Source organism: Hemitrygon akajei, chromosome 24 (genome assembly GCF_048418815.1).
Source record: "Hemitrygon akajei chromosome 24, sHemAka1.3, whole genome shotgun sequence".
Classification (NCBI taxonomy): domain Eukaryota; kingdom Metazoa; phylum Chordata; class Chondrichthyes; order Myliobatiformes; family Dasyatidae; genus Hemitrygon; species Hemitrygon akajei.
In genome coordinates this window covers 53,432,653-53,444,505 of record NC_133147.1, presented here as the reverse complement: position 1 = coordinate 53,444,505, position 11,853 = coordinate 53,432,653, and the positions used below count along the sequence as shown (strand labels likewise).

General features: G+C 47.0%; 1 protein-coding gene across 1 annotated transcript; it reads right to left on the bottom strand.

Annotated features, from left to right (window-relative positions):
• Nucleotides 1-211: 211 nt before the first annotated feature.
• On the bottom strand, nucleotides 212-5,851 carry LOC140715624 (formyl peptide receptor-related sequence 4-like). The gene is made up of 2 exons (XM_073027992.1): nucleotides 5,627-5,851; nucleotides 212-3,115 (listed from the first exon to the last, which is right to left on the bottom strand). The coding sequence occupies exon 2, from the start codon at nucleotides 3,111-3,113 to the stop codon at nucleotides 2,076-2,078; it is 1,038 nt and encodes a 345-aa protein (XP_072884093.1). The 5' UTR covers nucleotides 3,114-3,115; nucleotides 5,627-5,851; the 3' UTR covers nucleotides 212-2,075.
• Between the last annotated feature and the right edge of the window lie 6,002 nt (nucleotides 5,852-11,853).

Below are 11,853 nucleotides of genomic sequence, written 5' to 3'. Positions count from 1 at the left end.
ACTCACTGTGCCGGAGCTACGAACCTGCCCTGCCGAAACGAAAGCATACGGACTCGAAGGCCCGCTCTTAAGAAGGGAGAGCGTCTCCCGCACGTAGGCGGTCTAATCGATTCACCGCGCGATCGATCAGACGCATGCGCACTAGCCATTTTCGCAATCGATCTGATTACAGTCCAGCCTGTCCCTAGAAGACGCTGGAGAAGACGCGGGATCAAGATGAGTTACAGATGTGCACATGGAAACGACAGATGAACTCTAACTCGGGAAAGCATGAGGGAGGTCAAAAGAAAGAAGGAAGTTTGCAGTTAATAACAACACTCCTAATTGCTCAACTGTACATAGAGATCTTACAGACGCACAGTCTATAGTTCCCGACTAACAGTTATACAATAGCTGTTTTTAATTTTGTTCCGCTACAGTGGGGATTAGGCACTTCCGGCCCTTTGAACAACGACGCCGATTTAACCTTTCCCTAATCACAGGACATCTTCCAGAAACCAATTAATCTTCCAACTGGGACATCTTTGGATTGTGGGAGGAAACCGGAGCACCCGGAGGAAATCCACGCTGTTAGGTGGATACAAGCTCCTTACAGGGGGCGACGGCGGAAATTGAATCCAAGTGAATACAGTGGACTGCTGAAGACGTACAGTAAAGCACCGTGCTAACTACTACCCTACTGTGCCGCCCTCAGATATAATGCTGATGAAGACATACGGCCTGCTTCCCTTCTTTGGACGGGGCATTGAATATAAATGACATGATGCACTTGTATAAAATTTTACAGAGGCCGCTCGGGAGTACTGTGTTCAGTTCTGCTCGCTCCCATTAAAGCGAGGATGACGGTGTGGGCTATAAGGAGAGGTTGGACAAACTTGAGCTGTTTTTTTTTTCTGGAGCAGGTGCTGAGGGGAGACCTGGCAGAAGTTTATAAGATTCTGAGAGGCACAGATTAGCCGGTATCTTTACCCTAGGGTTGAAATTTCTAATAGGAGATGGCATGTATTTAATCTGAAAGTTAATTTCATTGGAAATGAGAGGCAGGATATTTATTGGGATGTCTATCTTCTCCGCTTTAATCCGGGAGAATATACCTGCATCCCGTAAACCTTCCTATCTCCAGTCAACCAGTCAACCCACACCCGGTAACACTGGCTGGAGCACCGCGGTGGACTGTAGCATCGAGACAGTGGGGTACGCTGCAGATTGCAGCGAGCCGCTGGCCTCCCCTCGCGCTATGGCAGGAGCGGTGCCTTTCGCTCCCTCGTTACTGGGAGAGGGAGCCCGTCTGAGATGTGGAAGTGTTGTGATGGGCAGTCGTCTGTGTTTTGGGTGACTCTCGATCATGGTGTCGAGGAGCTTTGCTCTTGCTTGGGTGGTGAGTCGGGGCCAGGATTGATACTCTTGATTGAGCAGGTCGGGGGGAGAGGGAGGGGGGAGGGTTGATGCTTTTGCTACTGCTTGCGAGTGGAAGGAGGAGGGGGCTTTGGTGTTCTATCATTTTCTGTCATTGGTTCTTTTGGTATTTTGTCTGTTTCCTGTGGACATCTTAAGAAGTGTCAGGATTTCAGGTTGCGGACTGTGTGTAATCACTTATACGAAATTAAACATTTGAACCACTGAATTAATTCCATCAGCATTTCCCGCCTACAATCCTGTCTGATGATCATCATGATTTCTGCTTAACACTCGTTTCCGGTTACCCCACCTTACAAGTGACTTGTGGGGGCTCTGTAGTGGGTGCAGAAGGGGTTCACCAGGATGCTGCCTGGATTAGAGATGAAAGGGGGCATTCAGCATCTCTGGTCATCCTGTTACAGGAAGAGAGTGGGAGCTTTGGGGAGGGTGCAGAAGGGGTTCACCAGGATGCTGCCCGGATTAGAGGACATGAGGTATAAGGAAAGTTTGGGAAATTTTAGGCTGTTTTCTCTGACTAAGGCAGAGTGGAGACCTGAGAAAGGTTTGAAAAGTATTCAGGAAAACGAGATAATGCACATCTGGAAGCTGTAGAGTGGGTATTTCCGGGATCATTAGGCCTAAGGAGAGGTTGGACTAACTATGTACAGAGACCTCCATTAGGAACACCCCCCACCTCCCTCTGCTTCTGAATGTCCAACATCACAGTCATTAAAGTGCCCTTGTGAGGGGGGAGAAACCGCAGAAACGGTGGGGATGGGAGGATCGGCCCCCAATTCCATCTTCTCCTCGGCGAAGGCAAGACGGAGAGTGGCGGCCAGGGAACGCCTGAAGACCTGGCGGAAGTCATGGCCGGAGAAGACGTAAATGAGGGGATTGACTGTGCTGTTCAAAGAGGCCAGGGAGAAAGTGAAGTACAAAGACTGCATGGAAATGCATATTGATAATTTCCAGAGAATGTCGCAAACAGTGATGGGGAACCAGCTGACAATGAAAACGGAGACCATTGTAACGATGAGTTGAACGAGGTACCTGGATTTGGGGAACATTTTCCCCTTCATCTTCCGGGCAACCAAAATGTAGCACACGGCCATGATCAGGAGGGGAGGGCCGAAAGACAAGATGCTCCCCGTTACTTCTAACGCAACCCAGATCTGCGCCCGCGAATACGAATCAGTGGAGAAATGCAAGAATTCAGGCAAACAAAGGAGGAAGGCCAGAGCCCAGGCCCCGAAGCAGGCCGCACGCACCCAAACCAGGCCCTTGTGGTACTGAAACCAGACAGGCCGAGTGATGGCCAGGCACCGCACGATGCTGATCAGGGTCAACAACGCAGCAATGGCGGACATGTGGAATCTGAAGATCCATCGGAGTGCTCTCCAGAATGTTATACTGACAGAGGGACCGGGCAGACAGCTGTAGGCCAGCAGGGTGGGGGAGGTGAGGCAGTAGGTCAGGTCCGCCACCGCCAGGTTGAGGAAACACACCGTGTATACGTTCCTCTCCATATTGAAGCCTGTCACCCAGATGACGGCTCCGTTGCCGGGAGCACCCAGCAGGACGATGAGGGCGAAGACAATCTTGAGCGCGGCAGCTGGCTCTGACCATTCCGTCCCCCTGGAACTGCAGTTGCTGATGTCGTGGCTCCCAGTAGCGGCGAGCTTGCTCATATTGTTGTGACCGTTGGAGAACGACATGGCTGGGGGAGAGATTGAAGAAGTGAGCGGGGCAGTCAATGGGGACAGGAGGGTGGGCAGATGGAGAGAGGGTAAGTGTTCAGCGGTGAGCGGTAGGATTGTGAGGAACTCAGAGCGGAGGAGCGAGGACAGAAATATCGAGATGGGACATAAAGAAGTCAAATGAAAAAAACGGCCGGTACCTTCGGCAGCGTGGTGCTCCCGCCAGGCACTACCCACAAGTATCGTTGCCATATTGCCCCTCCCACAACTGCTGCTCTCCCTCACGGCCACTCCTATATCGCGGCACTCCCTTGCCTTCCCAGCAGTTCTGCGCTCCCTCCTCACGACCCCTGCCAGAGTCCAGCACTCTCTCCTCACCAACTTTTTCCGAGCACGACGCTCTGTCGCCACAACACCACACCCCCCACCCCGCACCTCCACTGGGTTCACCCCCATCTCTATCTCGGCCTTTCAAGTGGTTGCCTGGATTCTGGTTCTACAGTCTGAGAGACTATGCCCCAACCACCCCCTATGACAGGGAGTTCCAGATCCCAAACAAGACAACCCCCGACCCACTGGAGGAAAAATTCTTCCTCAGGTTCCCTCTACACCTCTCACACCTCATCCTTGTCCGCTGGGTTCAGACACCCCTGCCACTGGCTACGTTCCTGAATCAGCAATCTGTATATCAAATCCAATATTACTAACATTGCCTACCATATGCTCTGTGTGGATGTGTGGAGAAGCGGTGGGATGAGTGTATTTGATGACAGGGTTTGTGGGAAGCGTCTAGTGCAGTGGTGTAGTAGTGCTTGTAGTTAGTGCATGTTCAAATGCTGTATACCGCATAGTGCTCTCTGCTTACAGCTGTTTCCGCTGGCTAGCCTTCTCAACAGAGGGTGAAAAGAGGAGCCGAGTGTGTAAGTCTCCTCCTACCAGTACAGAGCCTCTCCACCACCAAGACTCCTGCAGTGGCTCCCCGGGAAGCCGGGTATCTTACGGTTCCAGGCTAAACTACAGGGGATCTCGGAGCAGCAGTGGGCCCCAGAGGCGTGGCGTTCAGGCCCACCAGTGTGTGGATACGCCCTGGCGCCCGTCAACCACTGTCCCAAAAACCCTACTGCCTTGTGGTAAGTCAGTTGAGACAGGGCTAAGAGAGCATACTCTGACAGGAAAGCAATGCGTGGCGGCGCGCAATAGGCGGGCCTTAATAGACCAAGGATCCGGCAGCTTCCTGCAGCCAAGATGTGGGAGCGGTTGTCCTGGGATCACCCTAGTCACCGGGATTTACCTGATCATGGTGCAGATAGTGCTACTAGGGATGGCGCACCCTCTGTTGCACTTTAATATCATCCTTGCGCAGGTATCCACCTCTGACCATGGTGAACAATACATGGACCTTACATATGGTTGAGGTCTGACGGTGAGGGAGCGTTTGGCAACGAGAGCAGGTACAAATGGACTGGGAGTTCCTAGTCTGAACCCTGTACGGCAGCGGCACAGGGTACTTGGTTTCTAGCAGCTCGGACGGAGTGGCAGCTGTTTTCGGCAGACCCCGGTGCGACTGAGCAACCCAATTTAGGGACCGCACTACTCACCCTAATTGAGGAAGGGCTTAGAACCATGAATACTACCTCACTTCTCTTTCCACCACATTCTTCATTTAATTTTATATCTCTGATTGTAATTTATATTATTTGTTAATGTTCAACATCCATCGTCGACCCTGACCAACAGAGGCCTCAGAGCTACCGCAAAACAACAAATTTTATGCCTGTGATATGAAACCTGATACTGATACCCAGTCTGCTGTAGCGCCAGTTTCGGGCATTAGACGAAGGCATTCTACAGTAATAAGCACAAGAGATTTTGCAGACATAAGAAATCCAGAGCAACACAATGAAACATCGAATGCGTGCTGGAGTGAATGTGGAGAGGATATTTCGTATGGTCGGAGAGTCTAAGAGCAGAGGGCACAGCCTCAGAATAGAGGGGAGCCCTTTTAGATAATGAGGAATTTCTTTAGCTAGTGAGTGGTGAATCTGTGAATTATTTGCCACAGGCTACTGTGGGGAGTGGTCGTCCTTATGTATATTTAAAGCAGAGGTTGCCTTATTCTTGATCGGTCAGAGCATGGAGGGATAAGGGGAGAAGGCACAGGTCTGGGGCTGAGAGGGAAATTGGGTCAGCTAAGATGAAATGGCAGAGCAGAGTCAATGGCCTAATTCTGCTCCAATATCTTACAGTCTTATGCTCATGTATCAGACAACAGCATCTTAAACCATGTGTGCTTCCCCCACTAGCCATGGAAACCGTATCAGCCAATCAGAGTCCTCTGTGCAAAAGCTTACAACACACATCTCCATTGCATATTCTGCCATCATTTGAAATGCATGGCCTCTCGTCCAATCCTGCACATCCTCAGTGTGGCAGAACATCCAGAGAGAAAGTAGCAAGGACTGCCTCCAATGCACTGTCTTTCCAATGCACGTCCACCCTGGATCCTGCTCTCAGTCGAAATTGCAACTCACCTTCCCCGGACTCTCCGTCTCAGTTCAGCTTTCTGGGCGGTCGTATTCAGATCCAAAACTCCTGCGACCAGAAGGAATTAATCTTGAACAAGGACTTGCGCAGCGACTCAGGCTGGGACTGTCAGACGCTCCAGGGCGAGACACTCCGCGAAAATTTTGGGTAAAGTTCAGTTTGGTGGCTGTAACACGCCTTATATTAAGCAAGCAGTTAGTCCCCCTCAGAGGAGTCTCACACCCTGTTTAAAATGAGAAGTCACTCAATATGAGGAAGTTGAATCAATGGTGCAAGGAGTTAACAGTGAACTCGCTCGGCTGAGAGCAACCGAACATAACAGACATCCCCAGAAATGCGTGAAGTCACGGTGTAGATAGATCTTCATTCCGAGTCTGATCCAGGGAAGCTGTGACAGGATGGCATAGAGCAGCCTTCACTCTGTGTCTGAGCCTCGGACTTTTTGACCAATTCTGCAGGTCAGGCAGCATCAAAGGAAATGAATAAACAGCCAACATTTTGGGCCAGGACCCTTCTTCAGGACTGATAAGGAAAGGGGAGGGTGCCAGAATAAAAAAGTGGGATAGGGGAAGGAGGACCAGATGAAGATTACCCCCCGGGCGGTCCTGCAGAAACTTAAAGAATACTCTGAAGTAAAGCGAATATTAAAGCAAGGAAAGATTAGATTCCAAACACCGTACCCTGCTAAACTGCGAGTGTTTTATGAAGGTGGAATCGATCTGTATCAGACAGTGTAAGAGGTTGTAACACGCCTTATATTAAGCAAGCAGTTAGTCCCCCTCAGAGAAGTCTCACACCCTGTTTAAAATGAGAAGTCACTCAATATGAGGAAGTTGAATCAATGGTGAAAGGAGATAACAGTGAACTCGCTCGGCTGAGAGCAACAGAACATATCTGATTCCCCAAGAAATGCGTGAAGTCACGGTGTAGATGGAGATTCACCCCCAGTCTGATCCAAGGAGGCTGTTAACGGATGGCACAGAGCAGCCTTCACTCTGTGTCTGACCCTCGGAGTGCTGGAGCAATTCGTTAGGTCAGGCACTATCAAAGGAAATGAATAAACAGTCAACATTTTGGGACAGAACCCTTCTTCAGGACTGATAAGGAGAGGGGAAGGTGCCAGAATAAAAAAGAGGGAGAGGGGAAGGAGGACCAGCTCGAAGGTGATGGGTAAGCCAGATGTGTGGGAAAGGGAAAGGGCTGGAGAATTAGTAATGTGATAGGAGAAGAGAGTGGACTGAGGTAGAAGTAGAAACATATAAACATAGAAAATAGGTGCAGGAGTAGGCCATTCGGCCCTTCGAGCCTGCACCGTCATTCAGTATGATCATGGCTGATTATCCAACTCAGAACCCTGTACCTGCATTCTCTCCATACCCACTGATCCCTTTAGCCACAAGGGCCGTATCTAACTCCCTCTTAAATCTAGCTAATGAACTGGCCTCAACTGTTTTCGGTGGCAGAGAATTCCACAGATTCACCACTTTCTGTGTGAAGAAGTTTTTCCTCATCTCGGTCCTAAAAGGCTTCCCCTTTATCCTTAAACTGTGACCCCTCGTTCTGGACTTCCCCAACATCGGGAACAATCTTCCTGCATCTAACCTGTAGAATCCATTTAGAATTTTATACGTTTCAATAAGATCCCCCCTCAATCTTCTAAATTCCAGCGAGTATAAGCCTAGTCGATCCAGTCTTTCTTCATATGTAAGTCCTGCCATCCCAGGAATCAATCTGGTGAACCATCTTTGTACTCCCTCTATGGCAAGAATGTCTTTCCTCTGATTAGGGGACCAAAACTGCACACAATACTCCAGGTTTCGTCTCACCAAGGCCTTGTACAACTGCAGTAGAACCTCCCTGCTCCTGTACTCGAATCCTCTTGCTATGAATGCCAACATACCATTCGCCTTTTTTACCGCCTGCTGTACCTGCATGCCCACCTTCAATGATTGGTGTACAATGACACCCAGGTCTCATTGCACCTCCCCTTTTCCTAATCGGCCACCATTCAGATAATAGTCTGTTTTCCTGTTCTTGCCACTAAAGTGGATAACCTCACATTTTTCCACACTAAATTGCATCTGCCTTGAATTTGCCCACTCACCGAACCTATCCAAGTCACCCTGCATCCTCTTAGCATCCTCCTCACAGCTAACACCGCCGCCCAGCTTCGTGTCATTCGCAGACTTGGAGATGCTGCATTTAATTCCCTTGTCTAAATCATTAATATATATTGCAAACAACTGGGGTCCCAACACTGAGCCTTGCGGTACCCCACTAGTCACTAGAGAAGAAGTAAGGGTCCCGGGGGGGTGAGTAGAAGAGGTAAGAGACGAGAGCGTGGAATAGAAGGAGAGAGAAGGGGAAAGGGGAAAAAACTGCAAAAAGAAAAAGTCGAGTGGGGTTCCGGTGACGCCATCGGTCAGAATGTCATCTTAAGTCAATATCCCATCCGTATAAACGTATATGTTGCCCCGTTAATCCATCAAATATAAGATATTTCGAAAATATCTGAATTGATAAGGGGCAAGAATGGGGATGACAAAAACGCATCACTGCTGTGCCTATGGACGAGAGGGGTGCATCGAGCGGCTCTCCTACCCGAACGCGTGGTAGCGAGGCTGATGATGGGCCTCGTTCAGGTGAATCGGCAACTATGATTAAAATTCTGAAAGAGAAACGGGGATTCCAAAAAGATATAAAAGAGCAACTAAATGATATCAAGTCAGAGCTCGCCAACGTCAGTCAAAGGAACAGCAGTAGCAGAGAGACGAATTGAGAAGGTGGAACATCGCGTGAAAAACGTGGATAAGTAAGACGATAAAAATATTGCGTGACCAGGTGAGATGATCACGGCGGAAAAATATCAGGATATACAAAGTTCCCGAAGGAGCGGAGGGCTTGGTCTATGATGGAGTTTGTAGAAAACTTGTTGCGGTACGCGCTAGAGATTCCTTCCACTGTGGAGCTTGAAAATGAGAGGGCGCATCGTGCGCTCGCCCCGAGGCTACTGGAGACAGAGAAGATAAGCCACGCTCAATAGTAATTAGATTCCATCGATACAATACCAAGGCGGTGATTCTAAGAAGGGCTTGGGAAAAGAAGAGGGTGTTTTTGGACGGGAGATTAATATATTTCGATCCAGATTACCCCCCAGCGGTCCTGCACAAGCATAAAGAATACTCTGAAGTAAAGCAAATATTAAAGCAAGGAAAGATTAGATTCCAAACTCCGTACCCTGCTAAACTGCGAGTGTTTTATGAAGATGGGATCGAACTGTATCAGACAGTGTAAGAGGCGACAGCAGACTGAAGGGCAGAGGTTTGCCAGTCAGCGTGATCAAACCGATGGGATGCCTGGCTGAGCAGTTATCCCGATCTGCTTGGGAAATAGTGAGAGAATCGAGAAAGCAGGGGACGGGAGGAGGGCGAGAGAAGTATATCAGGAAGAGACAGTGAGTTTTCCGAAGGCTGCCCTCACCTCCTTCAGAACAGCCATAATATTTGACTAGCTTTAAAAGTGTAGATTAGATAAACAGAAGCAAAAACAGACAATGCTATACCTGTCTCGAGAAATACGTTTTATAATGTGGATTTTACATTACAGTATATTATGAACATACTGTCCAGACTAGCAGATCTCTTTCAGACCCTACCAATAGATATTAATTAAAATCAATTCAATCAATGAGCCAACATGTTATCAAGATATATTTGGCAAGGTAGAAGACCTGGAGCTTGTCTCGAAACTTTGCAATTAGACAAGGAAAAGGGTGGATGGGGCCTACCTTCTCCTAGAGATTATTATTTTGCATCACATTTGAGAGCTGTGATATGTTGGTGCAACCCATCATATGATACTCAATGGAACAACATTGAGGAGAGGATGCTTTCCATCCCCATGCAGGGAATTTTGGCTAACAACAACTCAGAAAGTTACATAAATACTATTGATAACCCATGGGTGAAATGGATCCTTGCAATGTGGAAAACCATTATAAAAGAATATAAATTAGGGGGAGATAGATCAATTCTTAAATGGTGTGCATATGGCTCGGATTTTACGCCGAATAAACTGGATGCTAGATTTAAGGACTGAACAACTAAAGGAAAAACACTTCTTTACAATATAATGAACATTGTTCAGTTTTGAAATGCCTGAAGGGAAACACTTATTAGAAAAACAAGACTTTTATCGGTATTTACAGCTGCAACAATATGTTAATAGGACGGTTAAAAATGTAACCAAGGCAAGAAAATGTTTGATAGAGCTATTCAGAAAAGCATGTAATACAGACAACGGTAGTGGTAGCATTTCAAGCGTGTATAAGGGTTAAAACAAATCTTAAAACACATTCGACTTCATTCATTAAAACAAAATGGTAGAAGGATGGAGGATAATTGTATCTGAGGAAGAATGGACAATAATATGGAGGTATCGATGGAAGTGTACCAGTTCACAGAAATGGAGGAGGTACGGATAGAAAAAAAAACTTGATAAGATATTTTATTACACCCTCTCAGAAATGCCATTATGATCGTAATCCCCCTGTTTGCTGGAGAAATTATGGAAATCAAAATTAAAACCTTTATCATATTTTCTGGGAACGCCCCGTTATCAAAGACTATTTGAGTGAGATACGCAATGCTACAAGACATTATTCAATGTGAAATACCTCAATAATCGTTGAAAATAGATAAATAGTTAATCCATATAAGGCTGGTGGCTGGTAAACAGACTCTTACGAGGAAATGGTTATCACAGGTGAGCTTAACCTTAAATGCATGGATGGAAATTACAACAGACATTTATAAAATGGAGAAGATAACAGCATCTGTTAATCGTAAGTTGGAACAATTTGATTCATACGGGGAAAAAACTGGTTTAACCACATAACTCCTCATAGGCCCGATTTTATCCTCACCAATCAATGAATCTGTTGTAAAAAAAAACAGATCACTCCCTACTTGTACCTAGTTTTCACCTTTCGCTTGTTCTTTCTTTCCTCTCTTTTCTACAAGTATGTACCTCAGATACATATTATGTGGAGATTTTTGGCATATATGACTATATGACATATATATATATATACAATATCTGAAATACATCTTATGAAAATGTTTGTTTGATGAACTTGAATAAAAAATAAACTACTAAAAAAGAAGGAAAAACACGATGTTCGTGCCATCAGGTTGGAGGCTACCTAGACAGAGTATGAGGTGTTGCTCCTCCACCTTGAGGGTGGCCTCGTGGTGGGCAAAAGAGGAAACCATGGACTGACATGTCGGAATGGGAATGGGGACAGAAATCAAAATCGATGACCACTAGAAAATTCCACCTTTGGCTGATGGATTGGACTCACAAGTTAGGTCATGTCCCACCGGCACAGAGGAAGCCGCATTAGGATTTATTAAGTAAGTTTCCATACAGAGACCGATAGGAGCCTGTAATAAACTGTGGTGGCAATAATATAATAACTATATATATATATATATATATATATATATATATATAAAATAATATAATAACCAAATATGTAATAACCATAATGGTCTATGAAGATTCGACAGACTCATGGAGGGATATGGACCATGTCCGTTCAAAAATGATTAATTTAATTGGGTAGACACTTCAACACAATGGCAGTGGGTCAAAGGGCCTCACTCTCACCATACTGGTCCTTCTTCCATGTTCTTGGTGTTCTGTGCAGCACTCTTCACTCCAGGTCCCCGATGAAAAGAGGTAGCCCACCTTCCCATGTCGTCAAGGGATGTCGATCACCAACATGTCCCTCAGCCCCTGGTCTTGGAGGAGGTTGAGGGGTCAGGAGTGTCATTCCCCAACTCTGGCCCTTCCTGGGGGAAAGCCTGGTGCAACGAGGTGGACGGGAAGCCCCTGGACACCCGGCGCAAGTCGCGGCCAGCGAGGATGCAGACAAGGGGTTCGGGGATTCTGTTGAAGAGGCCAAGCGAATGGTAACATACCTACAATCCCAAAGGATAGGATGGTGGGGTGGTTGTAGGCCCTTACTAGGACTCAAGCAGTAATAGGGAGATTTCAGATGACTAAACCCATTTTGGTTATGATGCCAAGAGAAAACAATGACTTCACTCAACAGAGAAAAACAATTACTTCCTTTATTTATGAGAAGTAACAGAATATGAATATCTGTGTTATTCCGTGCCCCAGGAGTGTGTGATGGGAAAGGGTGGAG